At 47.4% G+C, this 24970-nt stretch overlaps 1 protein-coding gene across 5 annotated transcripts in view; it reads left to right on the top strand.

Annotated features, from left to right (window-relative positions):
• thada (THADA armadillo repeat containing) overlaps nucleotides 1-24578 on the top strand; it is an 820576-nt gene extending 795998 nt beyond the window's left edge. For all 5 annotated transcript variants that reach the window (XM_072510451.1, XM_072510443.1, XM_072510470.1 and 2 more), the window contains 2 exons: nucleotides 14728-14894; nucleotides 23877-24578. In XM_072510451.1, coding sequence (XP_072366552.1) covers nucleotides 14728-14894; nucleotides 23877-24206 — 497 coding nt within the window. In that variant the 3' untranslated portion in view covers nucleotides 24207-24578. The remainder of the gene's footprint in view (nucleotides 1-14727; nucleotides 14895-23876) is intronic.
• Nucleotides 24579-24970: the final 392 nt, after the last annotated feature.

Here is a 24970-nt window from a genome sequence, read left to right as displayed (position 1 = left end):
CACACTGTACAGGGGAGGTGGTGGCGTAGTGGTATTGCCACTGGACTAGTAATCCAAAGATCTTGGATTCGAATCCCACCATTGCAGATGGTGAAATTTTTTTTAAAATCTGGAATTAAAAGTTTCATGATGACCAATGAAACCATTGTCGATTTTTGTAAAAACCCATCTGGTTCATTAATGTCCTTCAGGGAAGAAAATCTGCCATCCTTACCCGGTCTGGCCTACATGTGACTCCAGACCCACACAGCAATGTGGCTCTTAACTGTCCCCCACTGAAATGGCCGAGCAAGCGACTCAGTTCAAGGCCAATTAGGGATGGGGAACAAATGCTGGCCCAACCAGCGATGCCCACATCCCAAGAACGAATAAAAGAAAATATGGAGCACAGCGCCCCCCCCCCCCCCCCCCGCTATTTTATTTTACAAGTACCCCTGCCTGCAAAATACGCTGGCAAGAGGTCATAAAATTATACAAATGGTATTCTCAAAGCAGAAAATACTTTCTTTAATTTGTACCCTTCATTTTACTTTGGGGCCGGTTTAGCTCAGTTGGCTAGATAGCTGGTTTGTGATGCAGCGTGGGGTCAATTCCCATTACCGGCTGAGGTTATTCATGAAAGCCCACCTTCTCAACCTTTCCCCTTGCCTGAGGTGTGCTGATCCTCAGGTTAAATCACCACCAGTCAGCTCCCCCTCAAAAGGAAAAGCAGCCCCTTCTCTGGGCCTATGGTGGCTTTGCCTCTCATTTTACTACTTAGTTTAGCACTATTTGTCTTGTTGGTTCTGTTAACCTGCCAATTTCTTTCAATGTTATTGTTCACTAGTTTTGCACCATTCGTGGAGAATTTATCCTTGTTAATCCTATCTTCATAGTTCCACCCACTTTAGAAGTATTGCCTAATTTTGTAATATCCAAACTGTCTTTACAATATCAGTTACCTTTCAGAGTTTTGTATTCTCTACAAATTTAATAATTTTGTATTGAGCTTCCAATTCCAAGTTATTCATCTAAATTAGAAATTGAAGATGTTTTAACACCAACTATGGATATCCTCACCAGGCATCTCCACCTCAACACATTTGCAATCCTCTTTTCGTGTAACATCTTTTTTTCATATATTCCCAACTTTCACCCAAAATGCCCATCAATTTAAGCTAAAGCTTTAATGAATAAGTTGTGACAAATGTTTTTTTGGAATTAAGGTGCTCCACTTCTTAGGATTTTCCACAGTCGATTGAATATGTCACAGCCTGAGGAAAATAAGTCAATGAGAGTTGGTTAGAGAGACCTTCCCTCCTGAATTTATGTTTACTGTTACTTACCAGGTTATTATCATGAATACCTTACCAGGTATTCCTGTAGCGAATGATTGTAGTTTTGAGACCAGGAGATAAATATGGCGCCACTACATGTTAGCATGCAATGTATAACAGCTGTAAACTAGGTAATGCAAGGACAATGGTTCCCATTAATCACATTCATGAGGTGCAATTATTGGTTTTGCCTTGAATGGCAACGTTTGAGATTTATGGTCTTGCATTCCTTTTGTTTGAAAACTGTTTTTGGAAGATTGAAACGGGTGCTGTTTGTCAAACCTTTTTCAAGTTCTTTATCAAACATTCATGGAATGATATCATTCATGCCCAGACACATCAGTGTATTATGAAAACAGTCTCATTCGCTGTCTCCTCCCATGCAGTTTAATAGTTTCCCCTTTTCAGTCAGGTGATTTCACCAGTGCACAGAATAAAATTTAATCTCATATAGTATAAGAATAGTTTTCTTCTGCTCAGCAAAGTTGCAGATGGATTGATGATGTGCATAACCATAAGTCTTTCGAGAGTACATATGCATATCAATGTAAGATCACTACAGCTTCTGCTCAGCAAAGTTGCAGATGGATTGATGATGCGCATAAACATAAGTCTTTCGAGAGTACATATGCATATCAATGTAAGATCACTACAGCTTTTTCATACAGTGCTTATGTTGACACACTGGCTTTATTCTGACAATGGTACATACTCTGGGAATATTTGAGGGGTAAAATAATTTAGTAATAGTCCTTGGAGATTTCAGTGGAGTGGGGAATATTAACGGTGTGCCTAAATAGAACAATAGGGTGGAATTTAGTGCCCTCTCCCAAGGTGAGCTTGACGTTGGGAGGTGCGTGGGCATTTTATTGGGCGTGTGTGTGAGGGTGGGTTCTGACTCCCCTCCTCTTAAATCAGGGGGCAAAGCTCATGGGCAGCCAATTAATCCCTACTTAACGGCCACATTCCACCACACTGCTATTCAACCAGCGGCAGGTGTGGTTGTCACCCAGCGAGAAGCCCAAAAAGTAAATCCTGTCTTGTTTGCATGCTGGCTGTTGGGGTGGTCGTCAGGCACTACCTGACTGAGAGGCTCAGTGTTGGGAACGGCAGGGCCCTCTGACAGCCAGCCCCTTGACCTTTCTTCCTATCCTTCTGAATCCCCTCCTGCCCCCAACCACTGACCACTCCCCACAACTCCCATCCTACCCTCACATTACGCCCTAAATTCCTCATTGATCCTGAACCTCTTAGGGGTGTATATGCAGCGGCTATTGCCACCCTCCTGGTGGCACTGTCAACAATGATGAATTGGTGGCCTCTGATTTGGCTGGTGGATCTCAGATGGGGAGATGGTAGTCGATTGGGGGGGGGGGGGGGGGGGGGGGGGTGATTTCTGCCAACAGGGCCCTTGATCCCAAGGAAAACTCATCCTTGGTAGCACTTAATATAGCAGGCCTTTCCTAAAGGAAGTAACGTGGGGCTGTTGCCTGTTTGGTGAGATCACTGGCGCCTGCTTGAAATTCCACCATAGCCCTTCAAATGTTATGTTTCTGATAGGGAAATCCCAAGATAAAGCAAATGTTAGTTTCATCCAGCTGAGTCCTGTAACTCTACTTTAAATGATTCTTTCAATTTGCACTGTGCTGATGGAGGCCTGGCTGCCCAAATAATCAATTCATTAGGAAAATGTTCTCTATCAAAATATTTGATCTGGCTGTCGCTCACTAATCAACATCATGCCTTTGAGTAATATATGCTCAGTTTCCCATACTGATGACTTGAGCTGCATTGTAATGGGAGGCACTAAGCAGAAGTGAGATTCTTCCTCAAAAACAGATGATGTAAAAGTCATTTTTGTGTTTTTACAAATTGCTGAGCCAAGGAAAAAACTGGAAGAGGCATAAAGCAGATTGCAGTTGCAAGGCTTTTAACAATTATAAGAAAATATACCAGGAGACAAGTCAGCAAGTCCATAATTTCCACATACCTTGCATCATTAGTGATTGTATGATGGACTCTTTCTCACCCATTCAACCTTCTCCAAAATACTCATCTGTCCTCACACCTCCATTATTTAAAACTATTATATTCAGGCGCCAAGGCAGGTTAAGCTTTTGACATATGAGGTATGTTCCAAAGATTTACCTTTATGTTTAAAATCTCCTAGGCATGTAAAAAGAATTTCCTCCGGTCAAATACGAGATCCAGATCCATGCAGTGAGGTGGATTTATGACAAAGTGGGGAAATTGCTGGAGATGAAGAGCTCCAGCCTAAACTGACTTGTCACTAGATATAGCCTCATCGTTTTAAATTTAATAATAATAATAATCGCTTATTGTCACAAGTAGGCTTCAATGAAGTTACTGTGAAAAGCCCCTAGCCGCCACATTCCGGCGCCTGTTCGGAGAGGCCGGTACGGGAATTGAACTCACGCTGCTGGTCTTGTTCTGCATTACAAGCCATCTGTTTAGCCCACTGTGCTAAACCAGCCTCTGCCCAACCCATTTAATTCCTAATCCCTATCAGTATGGGTTGGGAGCTTTCCAGTATTATGTGAATGAACCTCTTATGGGTGTATATCCAGCAGCTATAGCCACTCTCCTAGTGGCACTGACAACAATGATGAATTGGGGGCCCCTGATTGGCTGGCGGATCTTGGGAGGGGAGTGTTTCTTGCCAGCGTGCTGTTCGCTGGTAATGGGTTTCCCTCTTCCTGTCGCTTGTCAATGGGATTTCCCATTGAAACCAACCCACGCCACCGGGAAACCTGCGGCCCAGGGTGTGCTTCAAGGGGGAAAAGAGAATCAAAGGCAATCATGTTCTTACCACAACAGTCTGTAAGACTGAACTTCTCAGGATTGAATATATTGCTGGTCAACATTCTACACAAAGATATGAACAAAGAACAATACAGCACAGGACCAGGCCCTTTGGCTCTCCAAGCCTGCGCCCATCACGTGTCCTATCTAGACTAACTGCCTGTATCCTTCTATACCCCGTCTGTTCATGTGTCTATCCAGATAAGTCTTAAAGATCGCTAACGTATCTGCCTTAACCACCTCATTTGGCAGTGCATTCCAGGCCACCACCACCCTCTGTGTAAAATGTTTCTCCCGCACATTTCCACTGAACCTTTCCCCCCTCACCTTGAACTTGTGCCCCCTTATAATTGTCATTTCCACCCTGGGAAAAAGCCTCCAACTGCTCACCCTATCCATACCCCAAATAATTTTATAAACTTTTATCAGGTCGCCCCGCAGCCTCCATCTCTCTAGGGAGAACAATCCCAGTTTATTCAATAGAACATTACAGCGCAGTACAGGCCCTTCGGCCCTCGATGTTGCGCCGACCTGTGAAACCAATCTAAAGCCCATCTACACTATTCCATTATCATCCATATGTTTATCCAATGACCATTTAAATGCCCTTAATGTTGGCGAGTCCACGACTGTTGCAGGCAGGGCATTCCACGCCCCTACTACTCTCTGAATAAAGAACCTACCTCTGATATCTGTCCTATATCTATCTCCCCTCAATTTAAAGCTATGTCCCTCTCATGCTAGCCATCACCATCCGAGGAAAAATGCTCTCACTGTCCACCCTATCTAATCCTCTGATCATCTTGTATGCCTCTATTAAGTCACCTCTTAACCTTCTTCTCTCTAACGAAAACAGCCTCAAGTCCCTCCGCCTTTCCTCATAAGATCGTCCCTCCATACCAGGCAACATCCTGGTAAATCTCCTCTGCACCCTTTCCAATGCTTCCACATCCTTCCTATAATGCGGCGACCAGAACTGCACGCAATACTCCAAATGCGGCTGCACCAGAGTTTTGTACAGCTGCAACATGACCTCATGGCTCCGAAACTCAATCCCTCTACCAATAAAAGCTATCACACCGTACGCCTTCTTAACAACCCTATCAACCTGGGTGGCAACTTTCAGGGATCTATGTACATGGACACCGAGATCTCACTGCTCATCCACACTACCATGAATCTTACCACTAGCCAGTACTCTGTATTCCTGTTACTCCTTTCAAAACGAATCATCTCACACTTTTCTGCATTAAACTCCATTTGCCACTTCTCAGCCCAGCTCTGCAGCTTATCTATGTCCCTCTGTAACCGGCAAAATTCTTCCGCACTGTCCACAACTCCGCCGACTTTAGTGTCATCCGCAAATTTACTCGCCCATCCTTCTACACCCTCCTCCAGGTCATTTATAAAAATAACAAACAGCAGTGGCCCCAAAACAGATCCTTGTGGTACACCACTAGTAACTGAACTCCAGACTGAACATTTCCCATCAACCACCACCCTCTGTCTTTTTACAGCTAGCCAATTTCTGATCCAAACCGCTAAATCACCCTCAATCCCATGCCTCCATATTTTCTGCAATAGCCTACCGTGGGGAACCTTATCAAACGCTTTACTGAAATCCAGATACACCACATCAACTGCTTTACCCTCGTCCACCTGTTTGGTCACCTTCTCAAGGAACTCAGTAATGTTTGTGAGGCACGACCTACCCTTCACAAAACCGTGTTGACTATCCCTAATCAAACTATTCCTTTCTAGATGATTATAAATCCTATCTCTTATAATCCTTTCCAAGACTTTGTCCACAACAGAAGTAAGACTCATTCAATCGCTCCTCTTAGCTAATACACTCCATACCAGGCAACATCCTGGTAAACCTTTTCTGTACTCTCTCCAAAGCCTCCACGTGCTTTTGGTAGTGCGGTGACCAGAATTGGACACAGTATTCCAAATGTAGCCTAACCAATGTTCTATATAATTGGAACATAATTTTCAAGCTTTGATACTCGCTTTCTCGTCCTATGAAGGCAAGCATGCCATATGCTTTCTTTACCACCATTTCCACCTTTGCTGCCACTTCTAAGGATCAATGGACGTGCACACCCAGATCTCTCTGTGTCTCTATGCTCCTGATGGTTCTGCCATTTATTTTATAGCTCCTACCTGAATTGGATCTATCAAAATGCATCACCTTGCATTTGTCCGGGTTGCATTCCATCTGCCATTTCCCTGCCCAATTTTGCAGCCTATCTATATTGTGCTGTATTGTCTGACAATATTCATCACTATCCGCAATTCCTGCAATCTTAGTATCATCCGCAAACTTGCTGATCAGACCCACTTTGTTTTCTTCCAAGTCATTTATATATATTACAAAGAGCAGAGGTCCCAGAACTGATCCCTGCGGAACACCACTAGTTACAGACCTCCATTGGGAAAAACACCCTTCCACTGCTACCCTCTGTATTCTATGGCCAAGCCAGTTCTGGATCCATCCAGCTAGTTCACCCCTGACCCCATGTGATTCAATCTTTTGCAGCAGCCTGCCATGAGGGACCTTATCAAATGCTTTACTAAAGTTCATTTGGACAACATCCACAGCCTTTCCCTCGTCAATCATTTTTGTCACCTCCTCAAAAAATTCAATCAAATTAGTGAGACATGACCTCTGGTAAAATAAGAAATCACCATAACAATTTACCAAAGAATGTAACCAAATCTCACCCCAAAAAGACTACGGTGTTTTTTTAAAAAAAATATTTTTATTAGGATATTTGCAAGTTTTAATAACAATAACAATGCCATGAACATGGTACAAAAAAACATCCCCCCCCCCCCCCCAAATCCCAATCTTCACACACCTTAACCATGAAACAACAATCCGGCCCCCTCTCCGCCCCCCGGAATACTGCTTCTGCTGACAATTTAATTTTCCCCAAGAAAGTTGACGAACGGCTGGTGAACCCTACCATTGACCCTCTTAAGGCGAACTTTATTTTCTCAAGACTGAGAAACCCAGCCATGTCACTAACCCAGGTCTGTACACTCGGGGGCTTCGAGTCCCTCCACATTAATAAGATCCGTCTCCGGGCTACCAGGGAGGCAAAGGCCAAGACGTCGGCCTCTTTCGCCCCCTGAACACCCGGATCTTCCGACACTCCAAAGATCGCCACCTCCAGACTCGGCACCACCCATGTTTTGAGTACCGTGGACATTGCCTTAACGAAACCCTGCCAGAGCCCTCTAAGCTTCGGCCATGCCCAGAACATTTGGACATGGTTTGCTGGGCTTCCCGTGCACCTCGTACACCTGTCCTCTAGCCCGAAAAACTTGCTCATCCGGGCCACAGTCATGTGTGCTCGGTGGACTACCTTGAATTCTTTCAGGCTAAGCCTGGTACATGATGAGGATGTATTAACCCTGCTTAGGGCATCTGCCCTCAGCCTCGCCTCTATCTCTCCTCCTAGCTCGTCCTCCCACTTGCCCTTAAGCTCCTCCACCGGGGTTTCTTCCGCATCCCTAAGCTTCTGGTAAATATCTGATACCTTCCCCTCTCCCACCCAGGTACTGGAGACAACTCAGTCCTGTATCCCCCGTGGCGGCAGCAGCGGGAAGGCCAGAACCTGCTTTCTCAAGAAGTCTCGCACCTGCAAATACCTATACCCATTCCCTGCTGGCAATTCAAATTTACCCTCCAAGACTTTCAAGCTGGGAAAGCTCCCATCTATAAATAGATCCCCCATCCTCCTAATTCCTGCCCTTTGCCATCTCTGGAACCCACCGTCTAGCCTACCCGGTACAAACCGATGATTATTATAAATCAGGGTCCAAACCGATGCACCCTCCACTCTCATATCTCTTCCATTGTCCTCAGATTCTCAGAGCCGCCACCACCACTGGACTTTTGGAGTATCGGGCCGGCGAGAACGGGAGAGGTGCCGTTATCAGTGCTCCCAAACTTGTGTCTTTACATGACGCCACCTCCATCCGCTCGCACACCGACCCCTCCCCCACTACCCACTTCCTAATCATGGCTATATTAGCCGCCCAGTAGTAATTGCAGAAGTTCGACAGCGCCAACCCACCCTCCCCGCGACTGCGCTCCAGCAATACTTTCTTTACTCGTGGGGTTTTACCCGCCCACGCAAAACTCAAAATGACCTTATTCACCCGTTTGAAAAAGGCCTTTGGGATGAATATGGGGAGGCACTGAAAGACAAACAGAAATCTGGGGAGGACCGTCATTTTCACAGTCTGTACCCTCCCCGCCAGTGATAGTGGGAGCATGTCTCATCTCTTAAAGTCCCCTTTCATTTGTTCCACCAGCCGGGATAAGTTTAACGTGTGCAGTGCCTCCGATTCCTGGGCCACCTGGATTCCCAAATACCGAAAGCTCTTCCCTACCATTCTAAGTGGCAGTTCTCCCAGTCTCTTCTGTCCTCTTGCCTGCATCGCGAACATCTCGCTTTTTCCCATGTTCAATTTATACCCCGAGAAATTGCCACATTCCCCCAGGATTCGCATTACTTCCCCCATCCCCTCCAAAGGCTCTGAAATATACAAGAGCAGGTCATCTGCGTAAAGCGAGACCCGGTGCTCCACACCCCCCCCCCCCCCCCCCCCATCCCCCGAACCAGCCCTTTCCAATTCCTAGAGCCTCTTAACGCCATGGCCAATGGCTCTATGGCCAGAACAAACAGTAACGGGGAGCGGGGGCTCCCTTGCCTCGTCCCTCGGTGTAGTTTAAAATACCCCGATCTCAGCCGCTTCGTACGCACACTTGCTACTGGTGCCTGATAGAGCAACCGCACCCAGTCAATAAAGCCCTCACCAAACCCAAACCTTCCCAGCGCCTCCCACAGGTAATTCCACTCCACCCGATCAGAAGCCTTCTCCGCATCAAAAGCCTTGCCCGACTTCGTGCCCTCCAGCCCTTGATTATTTCCTCAATCTGAATTGGGGCTCCCAGCCCTTCCACCAGATCCTCCTCTACACTCTGAAACCTCAAATTGATCCAAAAACTGCCTCATCCCCTCCACCCCAGCCGGGGGTTCCGATCTTATAATTTACTATATAAGTCCTTAAACACCTCATTCACCCCCACTGGGTCGAGGACAGTATTCCCGCCTCTACTCTTTACTTTCCCTAACTCCCTGGCCGCCTTCCTTTTCCTGAGCTGGTGCGCCAACATTCTGCTTGCCTTTTCCCCGTACTCCGAAATCGCCACCCTTGCCTTCCTCAACTGTTTCCACCGCTTTCCCTGTGGTCAACAACCCAAACTCCGCCTGTGACCTCTGCCACTCCCTCAGTAGCCCCACGTCCGGGGCCTCTGAGTATCTCCTGTCCACCTGGAGTATCTCCTCCACTAATCTATCCCTCTCAGCCCGTTCCACCTTTTCTCTGTGGGCCCGTATTGAGATTAATTCCCCTCTGGCCTTCAAAGCTTCCCAAACCGTCGCTGCAGAAAACTCCCCCGTATCATTTTTTTTCCAGGTAGTTCTGGATGGACTTGTTAACCCGCTCACAGATCGCTTCGTCCGCTAGCAACCCCACATCCCAGTCTCCACAGCGGGCGTTGCCCTCTCTCCACACTAACCTGTAGATCCACCCAATGTGGGGCATGATCCGCACTGCGATTACCGAGTACTCAGTATCCAGCACCCCCAGTATTAGCACCCTGCTCAGAACAAAAAAGACGATGCGTGAGTATACCTTGTGGACATGGGAGAAAAAAGAAAACTCCTTCGCCCTTGGCCGTGCAATCCTCCATGGGTCTACTCCCCCCCCCCCCCATCTGTTCCATAAACCCCTTCAGTTCCTTTGCCGCACCCAGCCTCCTCTCAGGCCTGGATTTTGACTGGTCCAATTCCGGATCAATGACTGTGTTAAAATCTCCTCCCATAATCAAGTTATGTGACTCTTGAGTCTGGGATCTTACTTAACACCCGCCTCATCAAGCCCCCACTCGGGCATTCGCCGTTCCCAACCTCCCATTTGTCCCCTCGTAACAGTTCCTCCCCTGTCCTCCTGCACTCTCCCTCCCCCCCTAGCAACAGCACTAGAAACCCAACCCCCCAAGTCAAGCTCCAGCTTAACACCTGCTCGCCCCCCACTGTCCTTCCGTGAGTCAGCTGACCCATGCTGACTTGATAGCACCTGTCCCTGGCACCAAGCAGTCTGTCTCCCCATTGTTCTCTCCCCTCTCCCCCACTTGGACAAACATATTAAAAGCATCACATTTCCCAGTAAACAAACATCAGAAAAAGCAGCCACTTGAGAAAAAACACACAAAAACAAAACCAGCCCCAAAGACCACCACCCCTCTAACCAGCTCTCTGGAAGACAAAGTTAACTTTAGCCTTCGAAACAGCCCCTTATTACACATAACACTACTTATACTTATACAGCCCAGCACAACAAATCGCCACCACAATACTCTCCAAGGCTTCAGTGTCTTTTAGTTCACCTCCAGCCTCTTTTCTTTAATAAAAGTCCATACTTCGTCTGGTGTTTCAAAGTAGAAGTCCCGTTCCTCATGTGCAACCCACAGACGGGCTGGGTATAACATCCCGAACTTCACCCCCTTCTTAAAGAGGGCCTTTTTGCCCGATTAAACCCAGCTCGCCTCTTGGCAAGATCCACGCCCAGGTCCTGATAAATGCGCAGCTCACAATTCTCCCACTTGCTGCTCCGTTCTTTCTTGGCCCACTGCAGAACGTGTTCCTTGCCCAGGAATCAGTGAAAGCGTACCACCATCGCCCTTGGTGGCTCGTTTGCCCGGGGCTTCTTCGTGAGGGTTCTGTGCACTCTATCCACTTCCAGGAGCCGAGGGAACGCCTCAGCCCCCATCAACTCCTCCAACATGTCCATCACATAAGCCCTCGCATCCGATCCCTCACTGCCTTCAGGGAGGCCGACAATTCTAAGATTCTGCCTCCTGGACCTGTTCTCCAGGTCCTCCAGCTTCTCCTACATTCTTTTCTGGCAATCGTTCATCATCTCCACCTTGGTCTCCAGCACGGTTATGTACTCCTCCTGCTCGGACACCTTTTTCTCCACCTCCTGGATCGTTCTTCCGCGGGTCTCTTGATTCTGCTACACTTGATCAATCGAAGCCTTAATCGGGTCCAGCGTGTCCTTCTTCAGCTTGGCAAAGCAATCTTCAAAATCTTCACCAGCTGCTCCGTCGACCACTGTGCCCTCTCCCCGCGGCCCTTGCTCTCCGCCATGCTTTCCCGCGTTGCTAACTCTGCTTGTGTCTTCCTTGTCGGACTTTGTCTTCTCACACAGCTACTTCTGGTCCAATTCTTCATACACTGGAGGGGGACTTCTCCTCACTGTTTCATTCTTCACTGATTTATCCCATACAATCTGGAAAAAACGGGAGGGAAAGGTCCAAAAGTCCATCACAGACGGGAGCTATCAAATGTGCGACCTACTCCTCCATGGCCGCCACCGGAAGTCCATGATGTTTAACTAATGAGATGCTAATTATATTCTGATTGTTCTTTGCTTCGATACAGCTCATAATTTAACCCTGTTCAAGTACATTTTTGAAATCTAATCATGAATTGTTCTTATAAAGCAACAACCTTAGACTACACATTTTAAATGAACCAGTAATGCTTATTTCTCCCATTTGAACATAACATTAAATTAATTTACCCATTATTGTGATCTCTATCATGTTCGCCAACTTTACTACTCTGTGTTTCTAAATCATGATGGAGCAAGTTTTGACTGCTGAAAGAAGTGGGTTCCACCTATAATTGGGTGTTTTCCTTCTTAACTGTGGTACACAATGCTGTAATTCAGTGTGTTTATAGAAACACTGGGGGAAGCCCAAGTAACAAGCATTCCTGTAAAACCATTTAAACCTCACCCATGTTGTATTCCAATTCCAGTCATTGTGAAAATAAATTAATTTTACTTAAAAGTTTTCTTCTCTTTTTGGGGATATGTTTTCTTCTCTTTACTAATGGTTTAAAAAACGACAGTGGTTGCAAATGAGAAAAACCCAATTTATACTTTGACATTTTTGTTCACATGAACAAAAATGGAAATGTGTGAGTACATTTTTCTCTATGTTCACTAATATAGAAACAAATAACTAAGTTCATCGTAGCAAACAATTAAAGGAACAATGTCAGGCTATTCCATTCTGGCCATGCCACTGTGGCTAGGCTATGGAGAATAGAAACAGTACCTTGTGGAGTGAAATCTCTTGTTTTGCTTTAAGCAATGTTTATTCCCTCCCCTTTTCCGTTGATCTACCCCATGCCACAAATCATTCAGGTCTGAGATCTCTGTGCTTTGCAGTTCTGGCCCCTTGTTATGTCCGATTTTAGTTGCTTCATCATATTTGCCTTCAGCCTCCCCGAACAGGCGCCGGAATGTGGCGACTAGGGGCTTTTCACAGTAACTTCATTGAAGCCTACTTGTGACAATAAGCGATTTTCATTTCATTTCATTTTTCAGCTGCCTAAACCCTAAGTTCTGGAATTCCATTCAGCTCCTCCCAGAAATCTTTTCAACTCTCCTCCTTTAAGACATTCTGTAATAGCTATGCCTTTGGCCAAGCTTGTATCATCTGACTTAATATATCCTAAGTGGCTTGGAGTCAAATTTTTTTTGATAATAGAAGCCCCTTGGGATGTTTTGCTACATTAAAGATGCTATATAAATGCAAGTTTTTGTCTTGAAGCGAGACACCTTAGGCCTGCAATGGCATTTGGAGGATCATAATAGCAACTTTAAGGTGACTGTTTGTTTATTCCGATGTGGAAGCACCAATCTCTCCCCAGTGTTTCCTGGTAGCACACACAAATCAAGAACTCAACATTTGAAGGAATTAAAGGTGAGAACTTGCATTTTGGGTGGGATCTACCAGCCGCGTTGCACCCGAAAAGCGGCGCAGCAACTGGTAGATGCCGGGAGATCCCACCTCCAGGATCTACCTGGCTCCCCACGCCTCGCGAGATCTAACACTTTTATCGTGAGACATGGCGATGTGAATCCCGGCCAATGTGGGCAGTATCACTTTCTGGTAAATCTGCATATTAGAGTCAGAAAGCTAGTGTCACTCTAATATATGTTCCCAAAATCTAACCAAGGCGTGGAATCTAACTCCCTCACCTTGGTAATCTTGGGCGAGTGCCAATCAGTACTGAACTCCACAAACAAGGACCAGATGGAACATCTGGCCTCTGGGGGGACTCCCAGAGGATTTGAGGCTCACAAGTGAATGCACTCTGGGTAGGTTGGCACCCTGGCAGTGCCCCTGCGAGCTGGCATTGCCAGCATGCACCCTGGCAGTACCACCTCGGTGCCAGCCATGCACTGCCAGGGTGCCAACCTGGCACTGCCAAACTGTCACTTTTTGAGCAGCGGTAATTGACTGGGGTATGCCCTACGCAGATGTGATGGGGGGGCCTGCAGACCTCTTTCTAAGGAATTGGGGCTGGATGGTGAGTTGGGGACTCAAACTCGGGGAGCTATTTAAAAATGGCATCCCAATCTCTCACTGCACTGAGGAGTCCTGGCAAGCAGAGCTCCTCAAGTGAAGAAAATGGGGCTAAATGCAGCCTTGTCGGGGAGCTCCCCGCTGAGGCCCCCGATCTACCCGGATGGGTGTTAGATAGCAGGGTGTTTCGCCACGCTTCGAGCGGCAGGAAACACCCGGCTAATTTTGCACAATGGGACTCTGTCCCCATTCGGGTAGATTGCACCCTTTATCTCCTTAAATATCGACTTCCTGGTTAGGTGCTCTTCTACTGTCTGCAAATTCGGGAAGGAAAACGCATTAATAGGTAGAAGTTATTGAAATTTATAAAATCATTAGAGGGCATGACAGGATAAATGCTGAGAGGATGTCTTCCCTGGCTAGAGAGCTTCGAACTCGGGGGCATAGACTCAGAATAAGAGGTTGACTCGGCCTGAATGAGGAGAAATTTCTTCGCTCAAAAGGTTGCATATCTTTGAAATTCTCTTTGGATACTCCGTCATTGAGTATATTCAAGACAAAGATCGATAGATTTTAAGGTACTAAGAAAGTCAATTTTGGAAAAGTTTGGTTTTACACATTTCTTCCCTCCGTCACCATAACATCAATCTTAAGTTATGTATTGATACTGGGTTATTAGGATAGTGTGTTTCTACCACTCAATAATGCACGACACAGACAAGAACGTGTTTCCTGACTTGATTTTATTTTAACTAAAATAAATCACAATGTGTTTTTAAATGGAATTTCTGTTCTCTTGGTGTTATTGTAGCAAAGATACTACTTGGTGTCACTTTACCCTACCTGTGCTCTCCATTATTCTGTCAGTCTTGAGAATTTTGCTGTAAAATTCAGTGCATGGGTGGGGACATTAAATCTTTGGTGTACATTTTTGATCAAGTGGCAGTGATGCAACACTAAGTATCTTACTAATTTCTCATGCCACTTCTCCATCGTGGAAACTTTCCAAACAAGAGACCACGTCAGTGCCAATTTTGTTTATTGATTCATCATCAGAGAACTGTAAAACTTTTGCACTTATTTTTGTCATTTTATTCCTCCCCACCCCCATCTGTCATGTAGATATTTTGTTTGTTGTCGTTAACCCATCTCTGGCTATGGACCTTGGCCTTGGTGTGCTCTGCGAACTTTTACAGATCTGGAACCAAACTTCCCGCGGAATTGTTGCGCTAATTGAATGGATGCTGGGAGAAGAGGAAATGAAAGAAGATACAGTGAATGAAAATCTGGTACGTTTATAAGGAACATATTTCCTAAGTCTAGCTGAGCATGTAACCCAAATTTTTTGTAAAGTTTTGTGACGAAATTAAAATGAATAAATGAACTAAAAAGTCATTTAATTTATCAGTTTTACTGTCACTTCCTACCCATCTGAAATATTTGAGTTTTGTTCATTTTATGCTCCTATTTTCATGGAGGTGCTGCCTCTTTTCTGTGATGCGGTCTGTGGGCACTAATCATCCTGCTTTGCTATCTTTGTTTTATAAAAGACAATGGGTGGGATTCGCCATTAGCCAAAGCCAAACTCGTGAAATGCGAATGGGCGCAGAATCGGTCCCGATGGCAAAATTGTGTGGGCGCCGATTTGACGTCAAATTGCAATTCTCCATCGCCTCAACAGCGCCGTCAATGCGTACCGGAACGCATGTACAATAAACACCGTTTGCATATCATTAGCAGGCTCGACCCAGTATTCTCCGGGGCCTCCACGATTCTCCTCCTCTAATGGGCCGAGTTCCCGACGGCATGGTTCACTTGTGCTTTTAAAAATCACGAAACCAGTGTCGCGGCTGATGAAGGAGAGAGAGAGAGGAGTTATGACACAGAGAGGAGCGACTGTGGGCTTCCGGGTAGGACACTAGCTGGGGTGGTGGGGGGAACAGGTCGGGTGACCCCGCACGGGACTGGGGTGGTGTCCAGGCACGGACCGCCATTACTGTGGCCTGCAAGGCAACCATCTTGCTGCACACCTCACGAACCACCCACCCTGGCTCCTGGTTCTGCAAAGTGACACTGACCATATGGGCACCCCCACCTCAGCACCCCACCTGGGACTGGGCCTGGGCCACTTCCCTCTGTGTCTGCGCCACATCGACCAGCGCCTGGGCAATGCCACCAACGTTCTCAGCCATGGCCTGCTGTGATTGGGCTACGCTCCGGAGCGACACTGCGATTTTCAGGTGGCTCTGGGACATGGTCGCCTGTGAGGCGGAAACCCTGTCCTGGGTCTTGGTCAGCGTCTGTACAGAATGCCCCAGGCCTTGGACATGCTGATCCACAGCCAAAACCATTGCCCCCCCAATGCCTACACTGCGGACACCAGTGATCCGCCCGCGACTCAGGAGACCCCGGAGCTCGAGTCGGAGGATGACAGTGATTTTCCATCACAGCCAGTGCGGTGTTGGCCTTGTCGGCACGCATTGTCGGCACCACCTCCTGCCCCTGAAAGCGGTTGGACTCCTCCAACTGCACCTGCAGGAGCTGGATGCTTGCTGACAACCTTTCATGTAGTCCCTCACTCTGCGACTATATTTCCACTGTAAATGGGACTGTTTGTTCCCGAAGCCCGAGACCCGTCTGGACGGCAGCTAGTCCCTGGGATCAGCCTGCCCTACAACTGTCCACCCACTCAGGTGCTCCTATCTCCACCTGCTGTACCGAGGTCAACTGTGGTGCACACCAGATGGTGCCCCAGGAGCCTCTTCACCAAAGTGCCCAACCAAGGTGAGAGTCTCTGGGAGGGTGGAGGGTGTTGGAGACAGCTGTGATGGAAAATCACTGTCATCCACCGACACGAGCTCCAGGGTCTCTTGAGTCGCGGGCAGATCACTGGTGTCTGAGCTGCTCTCAGCGTCAGTGCTTGGCTCATGGGGGCTCCACCTGTGGCACGGACTGGGGACGGGAGAAGCCAGGTGGATCCACCCCATCACCAGCAGGTCCTGCAAGACACAAGACAAGATGTATGATTAGACTGCGGGCGAGTGGGGTGGGCATGTTTGGGTGGGCATGTTTGGGTGGGGAGGGGGGTTGGTGTTGGCGAGACGGTGGTGAGGGAGGTGGGGGTTATCACACATGTCACGGGGAACCACAACTAAGTGGGGTCCCACTTCCTCGCCCGTAGCTGAGCTCCACCTCAGTGGCCTCCCGCTCATCCAGACCACCGACCATGTCCAGGCCCCTCTGCTTGGCCACGGTGAGGGATCGCAGGTCCGGCGGTCCCCCTACTGTCTTCTCCCGCTCCAGGCAGTTTTGCGCGGGCTACTCCTGAGGGGGGCGGGGGGACAGAAACTGATAGTGTTGCACAGCCCGACCCGGGAGGGGGAGGGGGGGCCCACGGTGGCCTTGCCCGCGATCGGGGCCCACCGATCTGCGGGCGGGCCTGTGCCGTGGTGGCACTTCCTTCTTCTGCGCCAGCCCCAGTAGGGCTCTGCCATGGCCGGCGCGGAGAAGACCCCCCCCCGTGCATGCGCCAGAATATGCCAGCGGTTCCGCGCATGTGTGGGATCACGCCGCCCCTCTGGCACATGCGCGGACTTGCGCAGTCCCTTCGGCGCCAGCTGGCGCGGCGCCAACCCCTCCGGCGTCCACCTAGCCCCCAGAAGTGTGGAGAATTCCGCTACTTCCGGTCAGCCCGACGCCGGAGTGGTTCGCGCCATTTTTGACGCCGCTGTCAGGCCATTGCGCCGATTGCAGAGAATCCCGTGGTTAGTCTCAGAACCGGAGAATCCCACCCAGGAGAATCCCGCCCAATGTTAATGTGAACAGGTTATCTTCCTACTGGATGGAAACATAGGAATTAGGAGCAGGAGTAGGCCATTCAGCCCCTCAAGCCTGCTTTGCCATTGAATAGGATCATGGTTAATCTAACACAGTGGTTAGCACTGCTGCCCCACAGCGCCAGGGACCCAGGTTCAATTAGGGCCTCGGGTGACTGTGGAGTTTGTATATTCTCCCCATGTCTGCATGAGTTTCCACCGGGTGCTCCAGTTTCCTCCCACAGTCCAAAGGTATGCAGGTTAGGTGGATTGGCACTGGGTTATGGCCATAGGTACGGTGTTCTTTCAGAGGGTCGGTGCAGACTTGATGGGCCAAATGGCCTCCTCTGCACTGCAGTGATTCTGTGATTACAACTGAGCCCAGTTCTACCCTAACCCATTATCCATGCATGCACAATTTGCAGTGGCTTTTTAGGATACAGTACCAGACCCCAACTTTTGTTAATATACCATATGAGATGGGTCAGCATGGTGGCACAGTGGGTTAGCCCTGCTGCCTCACGGTTCCGAGGTCCCAGGTTCGGTCCCGGCTCTGGGTCACTGTCCGTGTGCAATTTGCACATTCTCCCCGTGTTTACGTAGGTTTCGCCCCCACAACCGAAAGATGTGCAGGGTAGGTGGATTGGCCACACTAAATTGCCCCTTAATTGGAAAAAATGAATTCGGCACTCTAAGTTTTTAAAAAAGGGGCGGGATTCTCCCGCAACTGGCCGGATGGCCAGACGCCGGCGCTAAGAGCGGCGCAAATCACTCTGGCCCAGAAGTTGCGAAATCCTCCACACTTCTGGGGTATAGGCCGGTGCCGGAGGGATTGGCGCCACGCCAACCGTTGTCAAAGGGCCGCTGTGGGCCGGTGCGAGTTGGCGCATGCGCAGAACAGCCGGCGTGTTCTGGCGCATGTGCAGAACCGCCGCCGTGTTTCCTGCACATGTGCAGGGTGTTTCTTCTCTGTGCCGGCCTTGGCGGAGCCCTACAGAGACCGGCGTGGGGGGAAAGAATGCCCCCACGGCACAGGCCCGCCCGCAGATCGGTGGGCCCCGATCGCGGGCCAGGCCACCCTGGGGGCACCCCCCCGGGGCCGGATCCCCCCTAGGACCCCGCTAGCCGCCCTCCAAGCCATGTCCCGCCGGGATGGACCATGTCCATTTCACGCCGGCGGGACTGGCCGAAAACGGGCGGCCGCTCGGCCCATCGGGGCCCGGAGAATTGCCGGGGGGCCGCTGCGTGAACCCTGCCCCCGCCCAAAAACCGGCGCCGGAGAATTTGGCAGCCGGCGGCGGGACAGGATTCACGCCGGCCCCCGGCAATTCTCCGACCCGGCGGGGGGTCGGAGAATCCCGTCCAAGATACTGGATGAGAACACCAAACTACTTTTCAATTTGGAAAATTGTGAGGAAGCGGCACGGTGGCACAGTGGCTAGCACTGCTCCCTCACAGCTCCAGGGGCCCGGGTTCAATTCCGGTCTTGGGTGACTGTCTGTGTGGAGTTTGCACTTCCTCCCTGTGTCTGCAGGGTTTCCTCCGGTGCTCTGGTTTTCCCCCGCCGTCCAAAGATATGCAGGTTAGGTGGATTGGGCATGCTAAATTGCCCGAGTGTCCAAAAGGTCAGCTGGGGTTACTGGGTTACAGCGATAGGGTGGAGGCGTGGGCTTAAGTAGGGTGCTCTTTCTAACAGCCGATGCAGACTCGATGGGCCGAATGTTAAAAAGTTAACAAAACAGATTACTTGCTTATCTGTGCAAACGTTTGGAGAGATACCCTTTCAAGAGCAGATCCATGCACTTCTGTCTTGTCAGACACTTCTGCTCAACCAAACAGCATTTGGCAAAACTGCAAACTAATAATAATAATCGCTTATTGTCACACGTAGGCTTCAATGAAGTTACTGTGAAAGCCCCTAGTCGCCACATTCCGGCGCCTGTTCGTGGAGGCGGGAGACAGACCTGCCTCCTCCCAATAATTACATCATCTACATCCCACTAAGATGTCCTATGACCTGCTAAACTAGGACTAAATATAATCCCTCAAATTATTTATCCCAGGGAACTATACAAAATATAAACAATGGCCATCGCTCTCTAAACAGGTAAAGAGTTAAAATCAATAATTATCGCACCTTTTACAACTTCTTACTTGCAGTTTTAGTGGGCACATTGCTCGTATATATTTTAAAACCAGTGGGCTGGATTCTCCACCAGCGGGATGCTCCATTTTGCCGGCAGCCCGGGGGTTTTCCGACGGAGTGGGGCGGCCCCACAGTGGGAAAGCCCATTGACCAGCCGGCGTGACTGAGCAACCTGCCTCAGTCAGTCATTGAAGGAGCCTTAAATAGAGTGGGCTAGATAATAACTCGAGCTGGGAAAAGAGCAAAGGGGAAGGTTTGTTGACAGGAACCTCAGATTCCTGCATGTTCTACTGAATTAAATTGCAGGGCCTTTTTAAATTTATTTCAACAGGTTTCTGACCCAGCAACCAGGTAGCTTCACAGACTGACGGTCGGGCTGTAGAGCAGCTGTGAAACAATTTGCAAATAGGTCATGATGTAGTGTGGGGAGATGGTAACCAGACATCATGTCGGGTTAGGTGGTCAAAGATTGCTGTGGTGGAGGAGAGGGAATCATCAAAATAAGTTTAAAAGTTACCTTGGCAAATTGGGGACATGTGAAACACTCGCTCCTGGCACTTCACTTTTGGAGACCACTGACAGTAAGCTCCTCTTTGCTCCACAGTGTCAGCTTTCCCACCATCAATGCACCCTCACCATTCCCATGACTTTACATAGATTTACATAGAACATAACAGTGCTGAAGGAGGCCATTCGGCTCATCGAGTCTGCACCGACCCACTTATCCCTCACTCCCACCCTATCCCAGTAACCCAATAAACCCTCCTAACCTTTTTTGGTTACTAAGGGCAATTTAGCATGGCCAGTTCACCTAACCTGCACGTCTTTGGACTGTGGGAGGAAACCGGAGCACCCGGAGGGAACCCACGCAGACACGGGGAGAACGTGCAGACTCCGCACAGACAGTGACCCAGCGGGGAATCGAACCTGGGACTCTGGCGCTGTGAAGCCACAGTGCTAGCCACTTGTGCTACCTTGCTGCCCACGACTTATCTGCAAGTTGGAATCTTGTTTTTTAAAATAAATTTAGAGTATCCAATTATTTTTTTTCCAATTAAGGGGCAATTTAGCGTGTCCAATCAGCCTACCCTGCACATCTTTGAGTTGTGGGGGAGAGACCCACCCAAACACGGGGTGAATGTGCCTGCTCCACACGGACAGTGACCCAGGGCCGGAATCGAACCTGGGTCCTCAGCGCCATGAGGCAGCAGTTCTAACTACTGCGCCACCTCACCCAAGTTGAAATCTTGCTGATGTTAAGTGAATGTTCTAGGACCCCAGCCTGCAAGCTCGTCACTAAATTAACATAACTTGCTACTTTTATGTCGACAAAAGCCAATGCCCAAATGGGGGGCATACATTTCCTTTCATGTACCGAGTTTCCTGAAAACCAAAAGACCAACCTGTAGTAGTTAAAAATAAATCATCAGTGACACATTAGGCATGCTGCGTATGTAAAACATTTTACTGGCCAACCCACCCCCTAAGAACCCACTCACTCAGCCATGAGCCCATCTCCAATAAAACCAAAAGGTGGTGGGTTGGGTCAGGGTCTGCTTTTATTTTTAATCACCCCGCTACTTTTCAAGGGGTTTAAAATTAGCCCCATGGACTAAGACATTTTTTATTACTGGAAAATGGCACAAAGTGTATGGTGCACCTGAAGATGTCTGCTTGATGCTTTTTAAAAATAAATTTAGAGTGCCCAATTCATAGCGTGGCCAATCCACCTAACCTGCACATCTTTGGGTTGTGGGGGTGAAACGCACGCAAATAGGGGGAGAATTGCAAACTCCACACGGACAGTGACCCTGAGCCAGGATCGAACCTGGGACCTTGGCACCGTGATCATAGAATTTACAGTGCAGAAGGAGGCCATTCGGCCCATCGAGTCTGCACCGGCTCTTGGAAAGAGCACCCTACCCAAGGTCAACACCTCCACCCGAACCACCTAACCTAACCAGTGCTAACCACTGCACCACTGTGCTGCCCACATGTCTGCCTGATGCTGAGCGGAGCATATGCTAAAGCAAAGTTAAGGTATAATCAACATATTCGGGGGGACAACACTTGTTTTAGATTGGCAGTCGGACACTTGGAAGACACTGGCTGGCCAATGGTGCACTACCAGGGCAATCTCACCCAACCTGTAATTGATCTAACAACTCTTATTTTTTGCCCATAAAACAGGCATGTAATTGAACAACCTTTTTCTTGTTATCTTAACATTTAGGGGAGGCAGTGGTGTAGTGATATTGTCGCTGGACTAGTAATCCAGCGACCTAGAATCTTTCTCTGGGGACCCAAGTTCGAATCCCGCCATGGCAGATGGTGAAATTTGAATTCAATGAAAAAATCTGGAATTAAAAGTCGAACGATGACCATGAAACCATTTGGTTGATTGTCGGGAAAAAAACACCTGGTTCACTAATGTCCTTCAGGGAAGAAATCTGCCATCCTTACCTGGTCTGGCCTACATGTGACTCCAGACCCACAGCAACGTGGTTGACTCTTAAATGCCCTCGGGGATGGCCATAAATGCTGGCCCAGCCAGCAACGCCCACATCCCATGGACGAATTTTTAAAAAATTATTATAATCAAATATTTATATGCTTTGGGTTATATTTTCAACTTAAATTAAATGGGACATACCATTATAAACCAAGGGTTTGCTGCCATAAGTGGATGGGCCATGCCCATGCACATACATAAAATACAATGTGACTCCAAATTTACAGAAGACGAGTAGGCATGAAAATTGGAAACCAGCCTGCCATTTTAAATAGCCAATTAACAAGCAATTGAGCATGTTAAAGAGCCAATTCTATGCAATGTTTGTAACTGCCTGCTCCATTTTTGGGCATGCAATGGGAAAAGGTTTAGGAGTGCTTTACAACAACTATGAAGAGGCAACACAAGGATGGGAGGACAGGCTTTCCAAATGACCCATGGCTGCATATAGCAGTAGAGGTGAAGGTGGTAGCTTTTGTATTTTTACAAATGTAATTTTTCACCGTTTTGAGCCTGCCATAAGAAAGAAGGGAGATTGAGCTCTTTTGGATGGTGGCCGAACCAACTTCCTGTTCATGGCATAAACTCGCTCCCACATTATGCTACAGCCTAAACATCCGATTAAGCTTGGAACCCACCTTTGCACTGCTAATTGCAACCTTCCTTCCTAGCGGCCACTAATTAGCTGTCTGCTATAACTTGAAGATCACTCAAAACTAGGCAAAATGTTATGGTTTCACCAAACAGAACCAGGATTGAAGGGGGTTTATATGATGCTGTTCAAGCAGTATGGCATCTGTGACTATAACCCTTCCCCTGGATAATGTTGTCACTACGCTGACATGGCAGGGACAGAAGCAAGAAGACTACTCACTTTCTGTTCCACCTCCCTCACCCTGCCTAAGCCATAAAATCCAGCCCCAAATGTCTTAAATTTATCTTGTTAGCTTTTCTCTTTGTTGTAGAAAAATTGGTTTGTAACATATGTTCTTTATTTTTTGCAGTCTGTCTTGACATTATGTTAGCCTCACCTGACCTTGTGTATATGTGTATGTGTGATCTATATTTGAAAGAAGAACTTAAGCACAAGTACTGACATCCTATTGACTAAATTTAGCAGAAGTTCAGGACAGCAAGAATCTCCCAGTCATTTGTTTTTGAACTAATAATGACCACTCAAATGAAAAAAAAAGATTTCCCTTTCTTGGCTCTTAAGTGTAGGGACATGCCAAGTATTTGGACCCACCTATCATTGTAGAAATATTCCTCCAGAGAATTTAGGGACTATAGAATGTCTGTCCTCTACACTTGCTTTAATTTTTGTAATCCAGGTTTATTATAAGCACAGGCAAAACTCTACATTTCTTTTAAAACTGTACATTGTTGCAGGGTATTTCTAACCAAGTTGATACTTTAACAACACAATACTGCCTGCTCACAGTTCTCTTTTTGAAAAATATAAACTTTTGTTACACTTAATTAAATGGGAGCGAGTATAATGATTTATCAGAAAGGATTTGTCACAGTTGTTGGGTCAGAATTTTGGAACTACCTACCCGACAGCATTGTGCGAGTACCTTTACCACATTGACTACAGTGAATCAAGAAGGCTGCTCACCACCACCTTGTCAAAGGCAGTTAGGGGTGGGGATAAATGCTGGACCTGCCTGTGACACCTGTATCCTATGATTAAAAAATAAATAAATAAAAGAGTGTTTTAGATTTAGTTTCATATTTCTTCTGGAGAATTATAAGATTATGTTTGCTTTGGAGACTGAATGTATTTTCTTTATTTTAGGGGGAATACGACATACTTTTTGACAAAGGCGAATTTAACCTTTGGGCAGAGAAAATTACTTTTGCCAATCTACTCCGGAAGCATGTTTCGACCCTCATTTCCCAGTCACCTGCGCCTGTAGACGATGAATCGGAACTCTGCCGGCTAACAACGATGGCTGCCAACCAAGCCCAGCATGTAGCATGGCTCTTAAAGGGCCTACCTCCTGCACCAGAATTTTCTAGAACAGCAGACCACACAAGGCTCAGCATTCAAAAAGTGAGGCTTTTGAATGTAGCCCAGCTACTGAGGCTGTTTGGATTGGGTGCTGTTATTGCAGGATATTTCTGAAATGGAATGATCTCATTATTTGGCTTGGCCAGAAACTGAGAGAAAACAGATCAGCTGAAGCAAAATCATGACAAAGAGAGGCTTGTTGTGACTTGAAAAGGCTGTATCCCATAGATTTGTGTGTCTTACCACATGAAGATTTTTGTGCCAATAGTAATTACATGACAGCTATTTCCTCCTTTCACTGTTGAACACTGGATTATGTTGGCAGCAAAAGTGAACTTTTGTTCATCACCTAAGTAATGATATGTACACACACCTGTAATCCACAATTACAAATGATAACTAGGACAAGGGAAAAGTATGGTTCATTGCTCATTCAGGTGTTCTACGCGATATTTGAATCAAATAAAATTGAAATGTAATTTTTAATTTATAGTTGTGTTTCTCAACATAACAAAAAACTTGACAGCCAGATATAGAAAAACATCACAAGATTCTACGATATGACTTGAGGATCACTCCAGACTAGGCAAAGTGGTATGGTTTCACCAAACGGAGCCAGGATTGAAGGGCGTTATCTGATGCTGCTCAAGCAGGGTGGCTCTATGAACCTTCCCTTGGATAATTTTGTTGAAACCTCAGATGTTTTTGAGACATTCCACATATTTTTCAGACCCAACCCAAGTTTAAAAGGAAGACATTCTCCAGTGTGATCTGTAAAATTTATGAAGGAACTGTCAAATAGTTTGTGACCAGATACAGAAACCATCACAGCTATATTCTATTTTCCAGATAACAGGAAATGGGATTCCCCACACTTC

This window comes from Scyliorhinus torazame, chromosome 1, assembly GCF_047496885.1.
Source record: "Scyliorhinus torazame isolate Kashiwa2021f chromosome 1, sScyTor2.1, whole genome shotgun sequence".
Taxonomy (NCBI): Eukaryota; Metazoa; Chordata; class Chondrichthyes; order Carcharhiniformes; family Scyliorhinidae; genus Scyliorhinus; species Scyliorhinus torazame.
Note: the sequence above shows the minus strand (reverse complement) of the source record. Positions and strands in the feature narration are given on the sequence as shown.